At 42.9% G+C, this 24,185-nt stretch overlaps 1 protein-coding gene across 2 annotated transcripts in view; it reads right to left on the reverse strand.

The window, feature by feature from the left end:
* The window catches only part of LOC311113214 (TBC1 domain family member 14-like), a 77,463-nt gene that overhangs the window by 36,903 nt on the left and 16,375 nt on the right, over window positions 1-24,185 (reverse strand). For both annotated transcript variants that reach the window (XM_084156414.1, XM_084156415.1), the window contains one exon: window positions 10,418-10,541. In XM_084156414.1, coding sequence (XP_084012540.1) covers window positions 10,418-10,541 — 124 coding nt within the window. The remainder of the gene's footprint in view (window positions 1-10,417; window positions 10,542-24,185) is intronic.

A 24,185-nucleotide genomic window follows, 5' to 3' on the forward strand; every position in this document is an offset into this window, starting at 1 on the left:
TCCATTTCTCATCCAATCCTCCTCTCTGCTATAGCAATCCATCTTCTCGGCGCTCTGACAGCGATGCCTTGGGTCATATGCTGTGTGGAGCTTTTTGTCGTCTCTTCTCTCCCCATCTCTTTCTCTATTTCATTCCACCTCGCTCTCTCTTAAATTATAGCCTGTTCTCCTGTGTCCAGCAACTCTGTTTAGCCTCAGAGGAGGGCCCAGGGCTAAAAGGGGGAACAGGGATTGGCTGACTCCCAGGTGATTGACAGCTAGGTACCGGTGGGACAAGGGGGGCTATGAAACATACAGTAGGTATAGGAAAATACGGAACACTCCCACTGGGAATATTGTTTACAGTGTGAGCTATATTAGTCTGCATCAATCAAGAATGATAATGTGTGTTTAAATTTAAAATCAACCATTCATGGTTGTGAATTAATAACGTATCTGGGGTATGAAAATGAACACGTAGGCTTCACCGCCCCTCAGACATATTACCAAGAGAAATACCCTGACTTACAACACAGGAATGCTGATAATTAGAAAGATAAAGCTCGACAGTTGAATTACGGCCTATAGAGTGACGGTGCAATAAAGCAGAATAAATACAGCAGTAGACTAATAAAAACAGAAAACAGAGACTCATTAGTCCTGGTCCACAGGACATACGGCCCACCCCCTGACACCAGGCAGCGCTTGCCATGGCGAGACAATGGCTTCCTGGCAGGTGCTGAAAATCTAGCCTTACCATCTGAGACCAGGCACCAGGGACAGGGTTACCACCGCAGGAGATGAGAATGCCTTAGGCTAGATTGGGTTAAAGGGGGAGAGGCTGTGTGGGGTAGGTATACGGAGCTCACCTGGCTAGCAGGAGGACTCCAGTTTCTGTCCACACCCACTGAAAGGATCGGATGGTGGAGATTGGCCTATAGTTGTAGTCAAGTGACTATTTGGCCTCTTTAAAATTGGAGGACCCCAGGTAATGGTGTCACTTCATAGTTCACACTATCACAGGAGTCGGATACAATGACGGCAAAGTATGGTTAAACTTAAGGCAGGAAAGTGATACAATTTCAAACATGGATCATCTCAGACCCACCAGTCAATAATCAAGCTTTGTTCCTGAAGGGCTTCTAACCAAGCAAACAGTCAACCCTAGAAGCAGCAGAGTACCAATAAAGTTAGGTGAAAAGGTGAAGAAGTCCAGAAAAGGCACACTTTCAAACCCTCTAGCTATACCGAGTGAAGCTACTGCTAGGAAACCCCTGTGTAGTCAGATGAGGGGAAGGATATCATTCATTTCAGCGCTCTAGGTAAGTATAGGACTCCCACAGGATGTTAGTGGGATGTCTTTACAAACGCAGAACAAGTAACGGGTTAGAGGTACACACTTCCCTGTCTGCAGTCTAAACAGGGATTGTAAACTCTGATGGGGGACACCAAAAAATCTGAACTCATGAAGGACCGCAGTGGCTCGCGGGTCTGCATATCTACATCCGTACCCATACATGCAGCCAGAGCCAGCCTTAGCCGTTTGGGGGCCCAAAGTGAAGTTTTGTTGAGGCTTTGAGACACACATACATGCAGTAGCACACGGGTGGTTGACATGCCACTGAAAAACAGAAGCATGATAGTTTAACATACTTGAAAGTTGTAATTCATTATGTGAATCTGAATTATTGTTATTATTATTATCATCTCCGCCGGGCTGGGCAGATAAAGAGCAGGATTCCAGGGGGGAAATTGAAAGATTTAGAGTTAAGTCTTTGCGACCATCGCAAAGAGAAAAGCTTCGGGAGAAATGGGCAAACTCAAAAAAAGAGGTGTAGAGAAAAGAAAAGTTTAGAATTGTTTAACTCATTCACTCGTTCCAGTAATATTGTTTTAAAACGTATTTATTTCGTCCTATGGTGTGACATGTCCTTTGGTGCGACAATAGAAATTGGACAAAATGAAAACATAAAAATCATCATGGAACATGTGGCAAGTGATCGCCGCATGCCCCACAAGTAGATTTGTGGATTTATAAAAGGTTTGTCAAAATTAAATGTAAATATTATTCAAAATTAGAGACTAGACACTTTGCACCATTATCAAATAAAATGCCTTATTTTACTGAATTTCCACAAGGTAACACATTATTGTGTTAGGAATGACAAAGAATGATGACATGTAATTTTCTCATCGAAATTATACATCTTAAGCATAATAATTGTCATGTCACACCGGAGGACAAATTCAAGGCTCAAATGTATGAAACGGTTCATAAAATGTGGCATAAAAAATGTAATCATAACCGACCACATACATTAAAAATATTCAGACTTAGTAACTTACAGTTGTGGTCAAAAGTTTTGATAATGACACAAGTATTGGTCTTCACAAAGTTCGCTGCTTCAGTGTTATGAGACATTTTTGTCAGATGTTACTATGGTATACTGAAGTATAATTACAAGCATTCCATAAGTGTCAAAGGCTTTTATTGACAATTACATTAAGTTTATGCAAAGAGTCAATATTTGCAGTGCTGACCCTTCTTTTTCAAGACCTCTGCAATCCGCCCTGGCATGCTGTCAATTAACTTCTGGGCCACATCCTGACTGATGGCAGCCCATTCTTGCATAATCAATGCTTGGAGTTTGTCAGAATTTGTGGGGTTTTGTTTGTCCACCCGCCTCTTGAGGATCGACCACACGTTCTCAATGGGATTAAGGTCTGGGGAGTTTCCTGGCCATGGACCCAAAATGTAAATGTTATGTTCCCCGAGCCACTTAGTTACCACTTTTGCCTTATGGTAAGGTGCTCCATTATGCTGGAAAAGGCATTGGTCATCACCAAAATGTTCTTGGATGGTTGGGAGAAGTTGCTACCATTCTTTATTCATGGCTGTGTTAGGCAAAATTGTGAGTGAGCCCACTACCTTGGCTGAGAAGCAACCCCACACATGAATGGTCTCAGGATGCTTTACTGTTGGCATGACACAGGACTGATGGTAGCGCTTACCTTGTCTTCTCCAGACAAGGTGTTTTCCGGATGCCCCAAACAATCGGAAAGGGGATTCATCAGAGAAAATGACTTTACCCCAGTCCTCAGCAGTCCAATCCCTGTACCTTTTGCAGAATATCAGTCTGTCCCTGATGTTTTTCCTGGAGAGAAGTGGCTTCTTTGCTGCCCTTCTTGACAATAGGCCATCCTCCAAAAGTCTTCGCCTCACTGTGCGTGCAGATGCACTCACACCTGCCTGCTGCCATTCCTGAGCAAGCTCTGCACTGGTGGTGCTTCGATCCCGCAGCTGAATCAACTTTAGGAGACTGTCCTGGCGCTTGCTGGACTTTCTTGGGCGCCCTGACGCCTTCTTCACAACAATTTAACCTCTCTCCTTGAAGTTCTTGATGATCCGATAAATGGTTGATTTAGGTGCAATCTTACTAGCAGCAATATCCTTGCCTGTGAAGCCCTTTTTGTGCAAAGCAATGATGACGGCACGTGTTTCCTTGCAGCTAACCATGGTTAACAGAGGAAGAACAATGATTTCAAGCAACACCCTCCTTTTAAAGCTTCCAGTCTGTTATTCTAACTCAATCAGCATGACAGAGTGATCTCCAGCCTTGTCCTCGTCAACACTCTCACCTGTGTTAACAAGAGAATCACTGACATGATGGCAGCTGGTCCTTTTGTGGCAGGGCTGAAATGCAGTGGAAATGTTTTTTTGGGGATTAAGTTCATTTTCATGGCAAAGAGGGACTTTGCAATTAATTGCAATTAATCTGATCACTCTTCATGACATTCTGGAGTATATGCAAATTGCCATAATCAAAACTGAGGCAGCAGACTGTGAAAATTAGTATTTGTGTCATTCTCAAAACCTTTGACCACGATTGTAGTATCATACCATCAAAATATAGTAATATAAGTCATATTTCAGTGTCCTCGATTATCCTCCCATGAATAGAAACAAACGCAGCATATGGTTTCTTTTCACCGTTCACTCCACAGTGCTTTGAAGCATGAAACACACCAAGAATCTCACTGCCCATAGACTGCTGATAGGTACTTATCACAGTGGGGTGAACGGTGAAAAGAAACCATATGCTGCATTTGTTTCTATTCATGGGGGGATAATCGAGGACACTGAAATATGGACTTGTATTTACTTCTCTTGCTTGAACAAAAGCGATACGAACCTACCGTTTCTACTTGTAGAATAGCAACGCTCGTCAGTGGTCAACAACTTGACTTTGAGCCAATCAGAGAGCACGAACCCCCACGTGGGGGAGCCAGCAGGAGTGACAACAAAAAAGGAGGGCATTCTCTCAGTACATCCACGGATGAGCCAGTTACACTTCATAGGCAATGTAGGCTATGGGATGGTACAGATGCAATGCGCACAACACTAAAATACTTCCTCCAAGCTAGCTAACCACTGTAGTATTTACATTATAATTAAATCACAATGGTTTCCATGAAACAGCTGCCTGTGTTAGCTGCGGAGTTAGTGCAGTGTCCTTAGCTAGTTAGCTAGCTATGTTGTGCTAGCTAACGAATATGCTAATGTTAGCTAGCTAGCTAAACTTTTGGCTATGGGCTGGCACTGGAAGTATGGGATTATGGAGAGTAAATCAAATTGTTTCTTTGTCATCTTTCTAGGTAGTTAACTAGCTGTGGCCATCTGGCTATTATCAACATGGGCTTTAGAACCTCACAATAGCAACATTAGCACAGCTAGCGAACATCGGAATCTAGACCATAAGCAACACACACAGACATGCATTGTCAAACAACGCTACTGCCACCTTCTGGTTTGGAGTATTTTAACAAGGCAGAGTGGCTGACAACCTCAAGGTCTTTGCTGTGTCAACACAAATGATTGACTGCCGACACCGTTCAGAGGTGCTAAGTACTGTCGGCAGGCAAGCGTTTGACAATCCTACTGGTGTGTCTGAGTTTTAAGAATAGAAATGGACTTAAGATAAATGTCACGGCTCTGGGCCTTCACATGACAATGACGTGGCCACGTAGACATACCACCTGGGCGTACAGTACATGTACATAGCATGAGATTTTAGAGGGAAAGTGGGGAAATGTCATTTCCACCACAGTCATTTCCACCACGGTGTTCATTGTGGTGGTAAAGACAGGTTGTGGTGGAAATGACATTGTTCGTGCTAAACAGCAAATTATTTGGGCTATAATACTGATACTAAATTCAAAAACAGTTTTAACAATATTACAATATTGTTGGTAAATAAGAGAACAATAGATAAGTAGGTTTGACATGATGTCTTGGCTCTTTCTTTAAGATGGCAAGCAATACCACAGCACAGAGGTCAAGATCATACAGAGAAAGAATAAAATCAGATCCACTTAAATATGCAGAGTCCCTCAAGAAGGACAGAGAAAGATACCTGAAGAAAAAGCAACAAGGTGTTGTTAAATCTGTGACAGAAATGCCGAAAAGAGAACAACGAAAAATGAGAAGACAGTGGCGAATTTCTCAACGAAACAGACGTAGGAAATGGAAAATGGTCTCAGCAGTGAATAGTTTCATGGCACATACAACACCACCACCATCACCAGACAACATGAGTGTTAATGCAGAAGACATCCCTGAAACACCTCAGCTGTGTGAGCCTACACCAGAGAGAACTCCACAGAGGAAAAGAGGGAGAAAAAAGGTTGCGAAGGCAAAAGCAAAGGTGTACAGAGATCTTAATGACATTAAACAAAAGCTTGAGGATGCCCTCAGAAAAGTTGAAAAATACAAAAAAATAAGTAATCGACTGAAGAAGAACCTGGGGATCCTAGAGTCACCTAAAATGAAAACAAAGCAACAGATGCAGCAAGAAAGCAAGCAATTAAAGAAGACACTCCTATTCCATAACACCATTATGTCAGAAATAAGAAAAAAAGTATCAGAATGTTGACAATCGTAAAGCTCGGCAACTGATCTCCAAACTTGTGGCTGGCAAGATCTTAAAAAAATACCGCCTGGTCACCATGGCCAAGAAGGAGTTTGGATTCTCTACAAAACTAATCAGGACAAACATGACAAGGGCCGACAAACTCAAATACACCCGCAAAACACAACGAAACAGAGTCAGCCAAGAAGTGAAGGAAAAGATAACAAAGTTTTTAGAACGCGACGATAACAGTAGGGCCACTACTGGAAAGAAAGAGACAATTACAAAGATGAAAAATAAAATGCAAAAGCGCTTCCTGGTGGATTCTATGCAGACACTGCACCTGAAGTTTAGACACGAGAATCCCGAAGTCAGACTCTCCTATGCAGAGTTTTGCAAAAAGCGACCCTAGAAAACAGTGAAGAAATGATTTGCTGATTTTTAACACAAATTCATGTTTTTTCATTTTTTGGATTGTTTTTAATTTAAAAATATTGGTGATATGTTTTTGTTCACAAATGCTGTTGCTTATTGATTTGCTCTGGTTCACCACATAGAGCAGTAGAAAAATTGTTTTTAATTGGAAGTTGCCTATCTGTAATTTCCGCCACACACTGTCTCTTCCGCCACGCCATGTCATTTCCACCACAACACATATTTTAAAGTAAAACATATAAAAAACATACAATCAAACCAACTATATTCAGTGGTGTTGATAATTGTGCAGTTAGGGCTAAGATGTGTATACACTTTGAGAAATATATGATTTTGAGCTATGATAAGAAAATGAAATGTTCCATTGACCTAGTTTTAGGTGTTTTTTAGTGTAAACATTGTAAAATCTTTACAGTTACATTTCTGAAAAAAAAAAAAAATTACAAATTTGAACAGATATGTGTGTGCTATTTAATCAAATATATTTATAACAGAAGATATTTCATTATTTTCTCTTAAAAATACATGTTTTGTTATGTGATGGAAATGACCGTTTTCTTGGACTGTCAGATAAAAATGGCAAAAAATATATATTAGTAAATACAAATCATCACAGCCAACTTCAGGGAAGGTTTCCAGACAGATTGAGAAACCAACTGATACTAAAAAATTGTTTGTAGAAATGTTTTTATTTTCTGAAACTGTCTAGCTCAAAGAGTACCATAGTTGAAGAATTACCCACATACGCTACACACCTTATCATACTTCATATACCTATATAGACATTCAGCACACACACCCCTTCATAGTGCATACCTTTACCAGGTTATTACACAATAGGTTCAGACCAGCTGTCTAAGAGGATGGACATCACTTTAGTACACTTCACACTCATTGTGTGTGTGTGTGTGTGTGTGTGTGTGTGTGTGTATGTGTGAGTGAGAGAGAGACACAGGGGAACTAGATATCAGTCCAGCTGCAAACGGAGACAAATTTCCTCTCTGACCCTCAGGTCACAGGACCCATTAGGTCATATAGACCAAAGCTGACCTGTTGCCCCCAGCCTTCTCAGTTGAACCACAGTGTCAGTCTGATCTATATTACTTAGGGTAGTGGCTTGTATTGGTAATCAATGGCCACTTACAGGTAACAGGAATAAACACTCAATGTGGTAGTGTTGTGAAGTAGGCCATAGAATGTAAAGGGTAATTATATGGTGTCTTTGCGCTCACACACATTTACAATATGGTAAATTATAGGACACATTTATCCCTCTGCGCACATTTTGTATTGTTAAGTGCATTGTATACTGTAGAGGACCTTTTCATGGTGCAGGGCTTGACTTTAACTTTTTTAGCCAGGACTGATTTTTTACTTGTCCAAAAGCTCAAGCCACTTGTCCCACCCTCCAAAAAAAGTTATGTAACACCATTTTTACATCATCGTATGATGCAAGGAACCACTTTACAAAATAAAATGCATTACTATCTTTTTTAACATAGAGAATCAGACAAAAATGTAGGCTACACTCTGTGCCTATTGGCTTCTTTGCAGTGATGTAAAGAACTGTAACTAAGTTTTTGGGGGTATCCATACTTTATTATTTATATTTCTGACAACTTTTACTTTTACTCCACTACATTCCTAAAGAAAATATGTACTTTCTACTCCAATCCATTTTCCTTGACACCCAAAAGTCCTTGTTACATTTCGAATGCTCAGGCAGGACAGCAATATAACACGTTGTCATCCCTACTGCCTCTGATCTGGCAGACTCACTAAACACAAATACTGCGTTTGTAAATCATGTCTGAGTGTTGGCGTGTGCCCCTGGCTGTCCGAAAAAAAGAGAAGAAAATCGGACTGTCTTGTTTGCTTAATAAGGAATTTGACGTGTAGCATTTACTTTTACTCAAGTATGACAATTGAATACTTTTTCCACCACAGTATTTAAGTACATTTAAAACCAGATACCATTAGACAAGTAGTATTTACTAGGTGACTCACTTTTACTGGAGTCATTTTCTATTAAGATATCTTTACTTAATTGAGTAGCCTACTTTTTCCACCGCTGCTACTTTGCATATTCAAGCCTGTCTCAAAATATAACACTGCCACTTTAAGGCTATCCTGGTAGCCTATAAAATATTGCAACATTACAATTACAACCAAATATTTTTATGTCTTTATAAAATAATTCCCCCAGGGCTCGAAATGAATGTTGTCCCGTCGTCCCTGGGATGCAAAAAAAAAAATATGTCTACGGTTCAAAACTGACTCTGGGACAACAGATCCAAAATTCATACAACCACAGCACATAGAACATTTTTAAAAAGCAAATGAGGCTGATGCAACACATCAGACCATTAACGTTTTATTTCTTTATATTACAAGCTCAACAACGCGAATGTTCCAAAATGCAATTAGCGGGAAAACACCATTCTCAAAAGTGCACCACACGTGCAAGCGTTTTAACGTGACAGAGATGAAAATATCCATTAGAAATTAAGAAATAGGAGAGACCTAAAGATGCATCAACTAGCATGGGTTACTAATATGACTAGGATTATACCTTGGACTGCTGGAAAATAAAAATAACGTTGATTTGAAAACCAATAGAACATGAGAAAAAAATGCTGGTTTCAATGGCATATTAAGTGTTTATAAAAATAACACCACAACATTTCTATGGTCGTATTTTGGGCTACTTTGATACAAGGTAAGAAATGCTCATAAAATAACATGAAACATCCAGGTTTTAAACAATTACCTATATAGTTCAATTGTTTCAAAATGCGGACAGTCTCCACTCAGATTCAAGGTGGGTGATGTGTGGTGCACAACATGGCAGGCACTCTCCTTCACTCTCGGTTCTTGTGACAATTTGATTCTGTATGATTAGAGTACGTCGACAGACTCAAGCCTTTAGACGTTACTGTTAATTATCCTTAGTTATATTTGTGAAACATGGGGAGAGGTCTGTCCGTGATAAAGAGATGCTGTTTTTTGACACCACACTCCACAAAGCAAGTCCTGTAGGCTCTAGTTTTATCTTGATTAGTGTCCAGTCATATGGTTAAATGCTGCAAAGAAGGACCTAGTTAAGCTGCAGCTGGCCCAGAACAGAGGCACCTTTTGCTTTTCATTGTAATCAGAGGGCATGCCAGTCTCTCTTGGCTAAGAACTGAGGAAAGACAATGCGTCGCTTCTTGTTTTTATAAGAAACAATGTGTAAGAAATTCCAAATTGTTTGGATAGTAAACTTACACACAGCACAGACACACACACTTACCACACATGCCAACAGGGGTCTTTTCACAGACCCCGGTCCAGAACAAATTCAAGGAAATGTACAGTATTATACAGAGCAATGATTGCATGGAACACCCTTCCATCTCATATAGTGCAAGTCAACAGTAAAGCTGGTTTCAAAAAAACTAATAAAACACCTCACGGCACAACGCCTCTCCCCCATGTGACCTACTTTTTGTGTGTATGTACTTACATGTATGTGTAACTGATAGATGCAAACACACAAGCACACTACATGTTCATGTTTAAATGTATGTAAATTGTAAAGTATTTTGTCTGTAATGTATTTTTCGTTATGTGTCTGACCCCAGTAAGTCTAGCTGTCGCCATTGGCGCCGGCTAATGGGGATCCTATAAAATAGAAATAAAAAACATGACCAGCGTTTTGCCTATAAGTATGTAATTAAAAGTCTAATTTAAGTTTGGCTACATTTTCTGGCGCCTCCATCATCTCAGCATCGGTTTGGACATGAGGCTGTAGCCAATATGTATGTCACCTAGGATTTTTTTATTTATGAAAATGAAAAACAGATTTGAATATTATTCCAAGGTTGGCCTCTCTGATCCAATTCTGAAGTAATTGTTTGATATTGTGATGAGTTTTTTTTTTACTTGTCCGTTCGGACAACTTAAATCTATATTCTTCTTATCCTACAATTTGTTTTACTTGTCCCGGACCAGAAGACAAGCGTTAATGTCGAGCAATGTAGTATGTTTTCTCCATCTGTGTGTGTGTGTGTGTGTGTGTGTGTGTGTGTGTGTGTGTGTGTGCACGTGCGTACCTTCTGTATTTTCTGGGGGTGTTTCACTGAGCACTCTCTAGGGAGGATTTTCCCAAACAGCTTCCAGCCCGGGTCCTTCTGCTCCACTGGCCGAGTGTCCTTCACTTTCTTGACAAACAGACTCCTGAGAGAGTGAGGGGAAGAGAGGGAGGGAGCAAGAGAGGGAAGAGGGAGAGAGAGAACAGTGAGGCACAGAGAACGATGGTGTGAGTGAGAGAGCGTGAGTGAGGGCGCATGAGTGAGCGTTCGAGAGAGCGTGAGAGAAAGAGCGAGAGAGCGTGAGTGAGCGAGAGAGCGAGCGAGAACATGGAAATTAAGACATTAAAACCCAGAGCCAAAGCTGAACACACACTGGCTCCCTTCACTAGGTCACCCGAGGCGGAGAACAGCGACAATACAATGGCTGGCTGGTGTGTCCATGAGATAAGCGCACAAGCGGAATTCACGGATTTAAACAAAGCCACGCCACGAGCCAGTGGGCAGTTAAAGACCCAAGAGTGGAGCAGTACAGGCCAAGGATAGAGCACTAGGCTACACTTCAATTTAAAATACCACCTTGAATTAAAAGTAGGCTAGAAAGAGCACGGCGAATAATCTAATAATCGATGGGTTTGGCATTAATGATGGAATCCGCATTAGGGGAAGCAGCGCCAATGTCCATCCCAGCACCTTTTATATTGTTTTTGTTTTGTAGACTAAACAGAGGTGTGGTTAAAAAAAATTGCAGTACATATTCTGCTGTTCTATCGCGTGTGCAATGATGTCTGAGGGGAAGATAAAAACGTGTTTGTTGATTGCAGTAACTTATTTGTTGTTGTAATATCCCAATGGACGTGGCAGTTTAACCATTAAGGAGTCCAGCTTTAAAGTAAACTGTACCGCCATCTCTGTACATGTCTGTATTTGAAACAGGGATCAACATTACTTGTTAACCATTTACTGAAAAAGTGTCTTAATCAATAGAGGAAATGTTATCACGTGTTCCATTGGACACAACAGTTTGTAGTACCAACTGGACAATGTTCTAATAGGCTAATGTAAGGACAGTCAGAACAGTATGTTTAGCTTGGGTAGATGTTTAGAACTGAATGCATAATAATGATCATGGCCATCTCTTTCACGTGGTCCGCATCCCTTTAAGATAGGCATACTGCATTCATTCCTCCATCAACATAGGCTATGGTGCAAGATTCACAAAGAGACAATGGAAGGCTTCAATAAAAAATGTGAATAGAGAGTGAAAAAACATGAATAAACATCAGCTGATAAAAGAGCCAACTTCCTCATCGTTAATAGAGGTGATGTAACAGGCAGATAAATTACCCAGCTCATTTCCTGCTTTCCAGTGGAGTAAACTTGTCTTTTCTGCAAGCCTAAGTGCTATGCAATCCATAAGGTTACTATTGGTTAGGAAGCTGAACCTTTAGAATCATCAACGTAGTCACGGAGTGCAAAGCAATTCAGGATAAGACACTAGGTAGAGGATATTGGCTTATCTAATGACTTAATTACTTGTATATACAGTACCAGTCAAAGGTTTGGACACACCTACTCATTCCAGGGTTTTTCTTAATTTTTTACTATGTTCTACATTGTAGAATAATAGTGAAGACATCAAAACTATGAAATAACAAATATAGAATCATGTAGTAACCAAAAAAGTGTATTTCAGATTCTTCAAATAGCCACCATTTGCCTTGATGACAGCTTTAAACACTCTTGGCATTCTCTCAACCAGCTTCATGAGGTAGTCACCTGGAATGGATTTAAATTAACAGGTGTTAATTAACAATGTCTTTCCTTCAATGCGTTTGAGCCAATCAATTGTGTTGTGACAAGGTAGGGGGGTATACAGAAGATAGCCCAATTTGGTAAAAGACCAAGTCCATATTATGGCAAGAACAGCTCAAATAAGCAAAGAGAAACAACAGTCCATCATTACTTTAAGACATGAAGGTCAGTCAATCCGGAAAATTAAGAACTTTGAACGTTTCTTCAAGTGAAGTCGCAAAAACCATCAAGCGCTATGATGAAACTGGCTCTCATGAGGACCTCCAAAGGAATGGAAGACCCAGAGTTACCTTTAAGTTCATTAGAGTTACCAGCCTCAGAAATTGCAGCCCAAATAGTTCAAGTCACAGACACATCTCAACATCAACTGTTCAGAGGGGACTGTGTGAATCAGGCCTTCATGTTCGAATTGCTGGAAAGAAACCACTACTAAAAGGACACCAATAAGAAGAATAGACCTGCTTGGGCCAAGAAACACGAGCAATGGACATTAGACCGGTGGAAATTGTCCTTTGGTCTGGAGTCCAAATTGGAGATTTTTGCTGGTGACACCGTTTGTGATTTATTTAGAATTCAAAGCACACTTAACCAGCATGGCTACCACAGCATTCTGCAGCAACACGCCATCCCATCTGGTTTGGGCTTAGTGGGACTATCATTTGTTTTTCAACAGCACAATGACTCAACACACCTCCAAGCTGTGTAAGGGCTATTTTACCAAAAAGGAGAGTGCTGCTTCAGATGACCTGGCCTCCACAATCCCCTGACCTCAACCCAATTGAGATGGTTTGGGATGAGTCGGACCGCAGAGTGAAGGAAAAGCAGCCAACAAGTGCTCAGCATATTTGGGAACTCCTTCAAGACTGTTGGAAAAGCATTCCAGGTGAAGCTGGTTGAGAGAATGCCAAGAGTGTGCAAAGCTGTCATCAAGGCAAAGGGTGGCTAATTGAAGTTACACCAAAACCTCTTGGCCAGTATCTCAACAGAGAGACTCTGGAGGATACAGGTCAGTAGTCAGAGTGTAACTGCTGTTTGACATGACCGGTTTGACCCCTAACCCTTGACCCACTCACCCCCATGGAACCAATCTCGAATGCCTTCAAACATAAATAGTAGATTGGCAGATTCAGGACTGGAGCTTGCATCTTCCCATTAAAAAATGTGGCCCTACTTTTACAGTCTATCCAAGTGTCTAGTTGTGTACATTTGTGCCTGCCTAATTGTTGCTAGGACCAACAAGACCCAGACCAGGAACTAGCCAATGAGTTGTTGGTCTGGGTTTCTACGGTCTCGGCTTCAAAGCACACTGCACGAGACAAACAGAACTCAAAGCCTGAAAGCCAGTTCAAAGTAACCGACAATGACATACAGATCTCCTTCATGGGACATAAAAGGAGAGGCAGAGGGGCCTGCTATTTCTCAGAAGGCAGGAGGGGAAAAAAGCATTGAAGTGGATGATGTGAAGGAAAACTTGGAGGAAAAGAGGCAAAGACATAACCATTGGCACCAGTCATTTTGAGACTCAAAACTGTAACTCAAAACTATAGGCTAAATCTCAGAAACAGTCTAGAACAATGAGAATGGGGAATATCTGAAAGTGTGTCTATGAAAGCTATCCTGGTTAACCAGACTGACCATTGCAGTCGCCGGTCACCATTGTTTGACCTCACAGTCTGGTTAGGTAGCCAGGCTATATAGAAGCTCCAGGCAGTGCCGGAATCTGAACAGTCTTCGCTTTTGTTCGCCTTCGAGAAATATGTTAAACTCCAGTTGTCCCAGTAAAGGTCCATGATCATTATCTGTGATCTGCCTAACCTTTTGTGTTGGCCATTCTGGGTCCAGTGAGCCTGATCAGTTGCAATATTGGACGCTGTGATGACATGGCAGGTTATGAAACTGTGTAACCTGTATCTATAGACCCATCATTGCAGTCTACAGAGGATGTGGAAACTTGAGCAGAATATATAAGCCTTTGGAACTTGACCTTTGATTAATCCTTTCAATGGCTCACAACATGTTGACGAATGCATTTCATAATCAAAACAGTTCAAGAGGTTCAGACTGCACTTATGCTAACCTTTAACGATTAATAAACATGCATATCTAGAGAAAGACAGGTGAGGTGCAAATGTATAACCAGTATGCTCACTATCCACCAAATCTTCCTTAAATCTGATCGTGCCTTATATTACATATAGGCGCCAATGTTTATAATTAGCAATCTCAGGCTCTGAGGCAAAGTCCACGGTGTTATAGTTCTGACAAGAAGCCAAGCTTGAGAAGGGCCTCCTGTCAATTAGGCAAATATTGAAATATTTCAATGGAAAAATTGCAATGCACTGAACTAGCAATGAAATACAGTGCATTCGGAAAGTATTCAGACCCCTTGACTTTTTCCACATTTTGTTACAAATAAAAAACTGAAATATCACATTACATAAGTATTCAGACCCTTTAAATCAGTAATTTGGGTATGACGCTACAAGCTTGGCACACATGTATTTTGGGAGTTTCTCCCATTCTTCTCTGCAGATCACAGCAGGCAAATGGTGTGTGCTATAGTACTGTATCAGTGGTGGAGGTCTTGCATGTAATTATGATGTTTACTTACGCTACACCAAGCCCCGCAGCCATTGTTACGGCGCTGTTAAGTAATGATTTGACAAGAGAAAGAGCAGAACGTTGTTGGGACTAAAATAAATATTACATTAATATGTAACCGGACAGGCACATAAAAAAATTAAAAATGATGCAAAAATCAAAACATTGCCTGCAATGCTGCATCTTAGGCTAGATTAGAAAGTAGCTTGAAGAGCTGTGGCCAGGTCGTTATTGTAAAATAACATTTGTTCTCAATGACTTACCTACCTAAAGGGAAAATAAATCAATAACTAAAGAAGAGAACTAAGCACTATAACACTGAGTCTTAAACTGCAGTAACTACCGCTGTGATAAAGGAACTTGTCCGGGGAAGTTCTGGAGTGCAGGGGGCACAGCTGGGCGCCGACTGAAACCGGCACAGAGCAAAGTCTGACACTGCAGCTTTCCTATTAGCTAAAACTCAAGGTTTTGACTATAAACTAGGCCTATTTTTCCTAAGTCCCATTAGCTTACCATAAGGAAACTAAGGATTCACACTTGGTTGGTTGTAATAATTTGCTGAAGTAAACATTACAGTAAATAGTATAATGTCGAGGGGCAGATTCTACAAGATGTTCTGTACTAAGTCGTGAATAATGTAGGCTTAAGCAGAGAAAATTGAACGGGTTTAAAAAAGTAAAAAGCAGAGAAATCCCCAGTGTGTACCAGAACTGCTTTAAACACAACAAAACAGATGACAGTCACAACACAGATCATAGAGCAGCAAGGGAACGTTCAGGACTTCAAGTACTTGTTACCCTCTCCAGGGTATGTTCCATGATGACACACGGTACACAGAATCACACAACTTGCCTAAACTAAACCATCCAGGCCTCATAACCACTCACATGGCAGAGTGTTCTTTGTGTGTCAAGCAGAAAACAATTGCCTGGGTACTAGTCTGTTTCTGATAACATTCCACTCCTTGTACTCCTTGTCATATGCCAAAACACACACACACACTACACTCCCAGTGTCATGTTTAGCATATGACACAGAGTACAAGGAGTGGAATATTAACAGAAATGGACTCGTACCCAGGCTAGGAAAACAATGGGTAGAAAACAGCAATATAGCCCCCTAGATAACTTCAAAAGCCAGTGTATACTACACACCGAAGGTCAGAATAGCCCTCTCGTACATACAGACCTGTCAACGAAGAGAAGAAGTGAAGGGGCAGCCATCCTGTCTGTATGTCAATGCAAAACCAGAACAATCTCTCCACTGTCCAGAGAGAAACTCTTCAGATCCTCAGTAGAGCAGTCTGTTCTCTCTCAGAGAGAGAGAGAGAAAAGAAAACTCCTTAGTATGAAGTAGAGCCTCTCATTCAGTCAAGGCTAAAGTCCATAGTTGTATTCAGTATGATAAAATAGAAAAAGATAGAGACACCCACAGCTGAGAGGTAACCCTGTGTCATTCAGAGATCCTAACCACAGCCCACTCTACCACCAACTCCGCCTAAGAGTGAAGGAGTTTGACTGAGTGGAGGGAAAGAGAGTGAGAGAATGTGTGCGTGTAAACAGAGAGAGCGAGAGAATGTGTGAGGTGCAGAAAGAGAATGTGTAACTTCACACACACACACACACACACACAAACGAGAGAGCGAGCGAGAGCAGAGTAATCGATTGGAGGGAGTGGCAGAGAAAGGGATTGGCCCCAGTGCGTGTAGAAAACCTTGAATAAACCTTAACACAGAGCGCATGCCATTGTCACCACAGTGCCCTGATCAAACAGTGGTTTGACAAGGTAGTTTGAAATCTCCCAGTAGTGAGAGGAAGGCAATTCAGAGCTGAGGAAAACAAGAGGCAGTACGAGTAGGGGAATTTGTGTACGCAAAAGTGAAAATAATAAACCGCCTGCACTAAAACAGCCCAGCTGTGATCAAGAGGGATGTAAAACCAGCCGTTAAAACTCTTTGTTGAACTTTAAAAACAGCTTCATAAAACGTCAGAGTAGGTTTTTATGAAAATACCAATGGCCATAGACCCATACATATTAATTATTTTAAAAATAGGCCTAAAGCCTCAGACACACCAAGGATACTCAAACATTTTGTTGTGACTGTCAAAGAATACAGCAAAGAGCTGCTGTTTTTATGAGTGAGTTCATGTTCAAGTTTTTATTCAGCACTGTCACTGTTTTTATTCAACACTATTAAAAAACATAAAACGGATTCTCTCTACTTCCACTCGCGCTGCAGCTGCAATGAGTAGCCAAGTGTATCGATAGCCCTGCATTTGTATTATTATTAGCAGCTCATTGTGTCTATTTTAATATTTCACTTTCTCTGGTCATAGGAACAACATGAATTTGTGCATGAGGCAGATGTGGATACAGTGCGACTCGAGTCCCCTCTCTCTGGTCAGTCTCACCAGATGAAAGGTGAGACTAAGTCCCTCCGCTGAGACTAATGTCGTGTTCAAAACAACTTGGAAATCTCAGACTTCTGACTTCAGTGCATTCAAGACAACTAGGAACTCTAAAAAATGTTTTATCCAACTGGGAAAAATTGTATTAACCGGTCATCCAACTCAGAATTCAAAGTCAGAAACTCAGTCATCTTTCTAGCGCTCCGACTTTCCGACCTGAAGATCACTGACGTCATGATTTGACCTATTTTTCCTGAGTTCACAGTTGTCTTGAAAGCACCATGACCATCAGATGCAGGTACCATCAGTCCAGTAAAAGCTGTGCTACACCAACTGATCTATTTTGTTATCAAAGCTTGAGTTTTGAAAAATAATATGGTCTGAGAAGAACAATATTGGCAGGCCTATAGCCAATATGCTTTGATAATGTATTAGGCCTACTGCACAAACCTAATTCCTACAGAACTGTTTTTATTAACAGTTAATTCATATTAATTATTAATTAGGTTAATGTTACATTTTTTAAAGTAATGTTTAAAAACAAAATCTCAGCTTGCTTTTTGACTGCAAAAGTGACTCAGAAAAGGTTGGTGACCACTGGTGTAGATAATGCTGGTTATGTAACTTTATCATTTGATAATGCTAGCGAGGCAAGCTAGCCAATCTAATCCAATCTGGAGCTAAAGTTAGTCTACATCTGTAAAGCATAGAATTAGGGTTTCCACTAGTTACCACAGCCACAAAGCCTGGCTACATCGTAAACATTTATGAAAACAAGGTTTAGGTTAGGGTTAGGCATAAAGTTAGCAGTGTGGTTTAGGTTAGGTTTAAAATCCCATTTTAAGAAGATAAATTGTAGAAATAGGCAGGTTGATGACTTGGTAACTAGTGACAACCTAGAATTAGCTTGACCAGAGTTACTGGCCTGATGACAGATTGCTTCATCAACAACGGTAATGTGTGTGATGAAAAGTTGCATTAAAAAACACCCAGTTTGATAAACTAGTAAGTTAATTACCATACCAAGCACATACAAGTATTAGAGAGTCAATTAGGTTGTGAAGTGCATTATCAAAAAGCTTTGTCCTTTCTTTATAACAAAATGCTATTTAAAACTTGGCTGTCTATTGTATTAACCGGTCTGAACTGCAACATAGAAAAGACCAGCAAGGGAGTATGCATCAGGCAGACATACCCTCGCTGTGGGCATTCCTTTAAATGGAACAGGGAGGACACTTGAATCAGGTTGGTGACATTGGACCTGGTCAAAAGGTCAAAACAGTTTTGAGTGCACCTTCATAACCATTCTATTTCACATATCATGATATCTGAAGTGAAATAGAAAGGAGAATGCAGCGATCAGGTTGGTTCCACGGTTCCAATGCTAATCATAACAACCATTGATAATGTAAATCAGTGCTGTGCGTGTGTTTGACCGACCAGTATCTTTAATGAGGGGCCAGGAGCTGATCTACGCATCAATGGGGCGCTGGCAAAGACCTCACCTCCAGCCTCACCTCTTGCCTGCTCACCAATGGTCGTCGATGGGGAGACCAGAATTAGGTAGGTTTAATCTGACCTGTTCAAACTTCAACATAGCACCTGTTTGTGTCAGATATTACCTATCCTAACTGCCATTGGTAATAGAACAGTGACTAGGATATGTGTATGTGTTCACAGAAACCTGTATGGAGCCAGCACATGGAGACTTGCAAGATGATGTGATGAAGTCCAGACTGACAGATGGGCTTGATACTGTGGTCTCTAAATGGAGAGAGAGCTGGCACTCTGCATAAACATTTTACCAGACAACTTTTACTTGTATTGTCTTTTTTTATTATTGAATGGTATCAGTCAATATGGGGAGGGAGAAACCCTGTGTATTCTGCACCAGGATCAGCGAACTCCTGTTGTATATTGGACACCACACAGGAAGGTATGATCTCGCCGACATGTTTGCCAAGGTAGCCCCATTACCACCTGCCAAAATGCAGATAGGCACAGTATCAGTATCAGCTGGGAATGACAATGAAAGTTGAACATCGTTATACTGTATTAGCAGAACACTGCTTCTATGGTATTATGTAAAGGGTTGTTTATTCTACATTGACCTGTTACTACATTTGAAAGTTATCAAAACACTGTTTAGAATATCAACATAAATTCAGCAATTGCATTCTTCTCATATTACTCTGTAGGCTTCTGACCTATTCAAAGCTTTCTCCGGCATCTCTGTTTGAAGGACAGAAGCGACCACAGGTGTCAGAGTTCTTTAATCCGCTGCTGGAGGACCGCGACTGTGGCCCGAGCATTTTGAGTGGGTGGTTGAGCCGGAGGAGGGCGAGAATGAGGGTGGAGTCTGTCCAGGGGCAACTGCAGCTCATGTCCCAGCCGGAAGGATGCTGGGGAGACCCCTGTGGTGGAGTGCTGTGTGGCAAGGTAGCACAGCAGTGTTTGGAGCAGGCTGGTGGCGAATGTGCACCCTTGTGCGAGGTGGGCCCTTATGCCATTCTTGAGCGTCTGGTTGAAACGCTCCACGCCCCCCATTTCCCTGGGGGTGGTAGTACACACCAAGTCGTGAGACTGTTGCTTGAGCCGGACTATGCACAAGTGGCCCTCGTGCGCCATGGCAAGCACACAAAGAGCACTTGAGACCACAGTGCAGAGCCCTCACGAGACACGTGTCGTTCTAGCAGGACAGCTCCTCTCTGACCTTGAAGTAGGGCGACAGCTCCTCTGGCGCTTTGTTGGGCCAGCCCTGTCTGATGAAGGTCACCAGCTTGGAGTAGGGTCGTCTGCCGATGCCTGCTGGAGCGCCTGCAGTGACACCGTAGCCTGGAGCGGGAGAGGTCGTCAGTCAAGACGTTGTCACGCCCTGGTGTGAACTGGAGACGGAAGTTGTACTGCTGCAGACGGTCTGACCAGCGGGAGAGGTGGAGGGGTTTGTGGCTGTACAGATAAAATGTGCCACCGTTCACATGCCCAGACGCATGCTAGAAGCCTCCTGCTCACCCACAGAATAAATCTCTGCTCTGTGGGGCTGAAGGCTCGGGAGACGAAGGCGGTCGGCCTCTCCTGTCCACTTTGCAGCTGGGACAGCACTGCTCCTACGGCAACAGCAGAGGCATCGCACGTGACAAGGGTGGTGCTTGGGAGGTCGAAGTGGGCGAAGACCAGTGATGAGGTGAGCTGTGATTTAAGGAGACGCACAGCATAGGAGCAGGCTGTCGTCCAGACCCAGGGCTCCTCTTCTTTCAGCAGGTGGCGCAGCGGAGCGGTTAGTACGCCGTCATACCCAGGAAGGACGCAACCTGGGCAGAAGAGGTTGGCTCTGGGATCCGAAGGATCGCTTCAGTTTGAGTGGAGTGGGGAAATCGCCTCGGCTGAGGCGCGAAATCCCACAAAGTCAACGGCAAGGGCGGTGAAGACACACTTTTCTCCATTAAGCGAGGTGGTGTTTTGCCAGTGCAGTGAACATATGTAGGCACTCATCATGGACCCCGGTGGTGGGCCCATGAACAATGATGTCGTCGAGGTAGATGGCCACCCCTGGGATCCCTGAGAAGACAGACAACATGATCTCGTCGAAGCAGCTGGGGGCGGAGCTTAATCCAAAGGCCATGCACTTGTAGCGGAAGACCCCTAAGTGGGTGATGAACGCTGTGAGGTTGCGGCTGCTGGGGTGTAGCGACATCTGTAGGTACAGTGGGGAAAAAAAGTATTTAGTCAGCCACCAATTGTGCAAGTTCTCCCACTCTCCCACTGGCTTAAGCAGGGGGACACGTCTGGCACTGCAGGATTTGAGTCCCTGGTGGCGTAGTGTGTTACTGATGGTAGGCTTTGTTACTTTGGTCCCAGCTCTCTGCAGGTCATTCACTAGGTCCCCCCGTGTGGTTCTGGGATTTTTGCTCACCGTTCTTGTGATCATTTTGACCCCACGGGGTGAGATCTTGCGTGGAGCCCCAGATCGAGGGAAATTATCAGTGGTCTTGTATGTCTTCCATTTCCTAATTATTGCTCCCACAGTTGATTTCTTCAAACCAAGCTGCTTACCTATTGCAGATTCAGTCTTCCCAGCCTGGTGCAGGTCTACAATTTTGTTTCTGGTGTCCTTTGACAGCTCTTTGGTCTTGGCCATAGTGGAGTTTGGAGTGTGACTGTTTGAGGTTGTGGACAGGTGTCTTTTATACTGATAACAAGTTCAAACAGGTGCCATTAATACAGGTAACGAGTGGAGGACAGAGGAGCCTCTTAAAGAAGAAGTTACAGGTCTGTGAGAGCCAGAAATCTTGCTTGTTTGTAGGTGACCAAATACTTATTTTCCACCATAATTTGCAAATAAATTCATTAAAAATGTGATTTTCTGGATTTTTTTCTCATTTTGTCTGTCATAGTTGACGTGTACCTATGATGAAAATTACAGGCCTCTCTCATCTTTTTAAGTGGGAGAACTTGCACAATTGGTGACTGACTAAATACTTTTTTCCCCCACTGTATCCCTGACGGAGGTCCAGCTTGGTGAACACAGTGGAGCCGTAGAAGTGGGCAGTGAGCTCTTCCGCAGTGGCCAGGATGTATTCGTCTGGGATGATGGCCTTGTTTGCTGCTCTAAGGTCCACACAGGTACGCAGGCCCCCTAAATTCTTTTTTTACCACCACCAGGTTTGAGATCCAGGAGGATGCATCGATAGGCTCGATGAGGTCTCCTTCTAGCTGGTGCCAGAGCTCGGCATCGACGTCTGCGCGCAGGGCCAGTGGGACGCGGCATAGAGGTTGTATGACAGGGGTCACGGTGGGATCAATCAGGGGCTGGTGTGCAAGGGAGGTGAGGCAGCCCAAGCCCTCAAACAGTGCAGGGTGCTGTTTCTGCCACGGGGTGGCGACGGTGAGGATCTCTGAACCACTGGTGTCGAAGAGGGAGAAGCCTAGGCTGCTGAACAGGTCAAGGCCCAGGAGGTTGGCACCATGAAGAGACACGTGGAACTGAACAGCTGGCAAAGCTTCATCCCCATATTTAACAGGCAGCTGGAGGAACACCACAATGTCAATTTTTTAGTTGCCATATCCACATAGGGCAGTTGAGAGGGGTGGGACAAAAACTGTCTATATGTCTAAGTTCAGCAGACACACTGTAGCTCCTGTGTCGTGGAGGGGCAGGCTGACCTCATCAATCAGAGTGCATGTTTTAAATGCTACTCGTCCAGAGCTGACATTATGAATGATGGTGGTTGGGGAACATACCGTTGTTGTGTGTCAGCTGGGGCAGACCTGCAGACTTTAGCAAAGTGGTTGAGTTTGCCACAATTCCTGCATGATTGGCCACATGGAGGACAGTTTTGCGTTCTGGGCAGAGGAACCGCAGTTTCAATAGGCCGGAAGTAAGCGATGACGCAGTTTTGAAACGAGTAGCACACTCTCCTCATTTTGAAGTGCTGCTGCCCTCACTCTCTTGGGGGTGGAGCGGCTGCGTGTATAGTGTCTGAGCAGAGCGGTCCGTGTCAGTGAGAGCGAGTGGCTGGAGAAAGGAAGGCTAGCTTTACAGCACATTCGGCTGCGAACTCCACTTGAAAAGCCAGCTGGAGTGCCTTTGCCAGTGACAAATCATAAGGTTAGAGTAACAGTCTTTCACGTACTTTCTCATTGTTTGCATGCTCGACAAGCTGGTCACATACCATTTCGTCCTGCAGTGCCCAAAATGTACACAAGATAGCTAAGCCCCGTAAAATGTACCACATACTGGTGTGCAGACTCACCAAGCAGCTGAAAAGAAACCGACGGAGGAGGGCTCTTTGGGGTGTAGAGAAGTGTGTCTCCAAGAGAGCCACAGCATCGCCATATTTTCCAGCATAACCGAGTGTCCCGAATACATGCTGTTCCTCTGCGCCTAGGCAGTGTAGCAGCAGTACTTTTAGCCTAGCATCACTCACGTCTTGTAAGCCCAGCGCAGTAATGTATGTTTGAAAAGATTGAATCCATCGAGTTCATGGAACCGGGGGCTCACCAGGCAGAGCGAGGAACGGAGACGGTGGTGGTACGGAAAATTCAGCCATCCTAGTCACAAATGTTAAGTTTGAAGGATAGAAGCGACCACAGGTGTCAGAGCTAACTGTACTTGTTTAATCATAACATCAACTGAACATCTGTAAACATCTCACCATACACCTTCCTGTAGTTATTGAACTCAACCTGCAAGAGGTTTGTTTGTTGTGATTGAGTGATGGGAAACAGCTGCGGGCAAGGTTCTGACAGATGGGTGTGTCTTGGTAGTGACAAGGACACACCCAAGAAACACCCACATCAAACCACACCCCCAAGCCAACTAATGTTTGGCTTCGGTCATGGCCGCCAGCATTTCTTGAGGAGCAAGATCAAAAGGCCAAATCAGCGGGAGCAGTTTCATTAACATAATTTAAAAGGAACATTCTGCATTACCATGGAAATTATTGCATCACAATACCAGGCAGCCATTGCGAGTGTACTCATGAGTTTACCAGTCAAATTGCCAGGGTTAGAGGTTCAAGCCAGTTCTATTCATTATAAACTCAGCAAAAAAAGAAACGTCCTTTCACTGTCAACTGCGTTTATTTTCAGCAAACTTAACATGTGTCAATATTTGTATGAACATAACAAGATTCAACAACTGAGACAAACTGAACAAGTTCCACAGACATGTGACTAACAGAAATTGAATAATGTGTCCCTGAACAAAATCAAAAGTAAGTCAGTATCTGGTGTGGCCATCAGCTGCATTATGTACTGCAGTGCATCTCCTCCTCATGGACTGCACCAGATTTGCCAGTTCTTGCTGTGAGACGTTACCCCACTCTTCCACCAAGGCACCTGCAAGTTCCTGGACATTTCTGGGGGGGGAATGGCCCTAGCCCTCACCCGCCGATCCAACAGGTACCAGACGTGCTCAATGGGATTGAGATCCGGGCTCTTCGCTGGCCAAGGCAGAACACTGACAT

This window comes from Coregonus lavaretus (assembly GCF_964263955.1).
Source record: "Coregonus lavaretus genome assembly, chromosome: 39".
Taxonomy (NCBI): Eukaryota; Metazoa; Chordata; class Actinopteri; order Salmoniformes; family Salmonidae; genus Coregonus; species Coregonus lavaretus.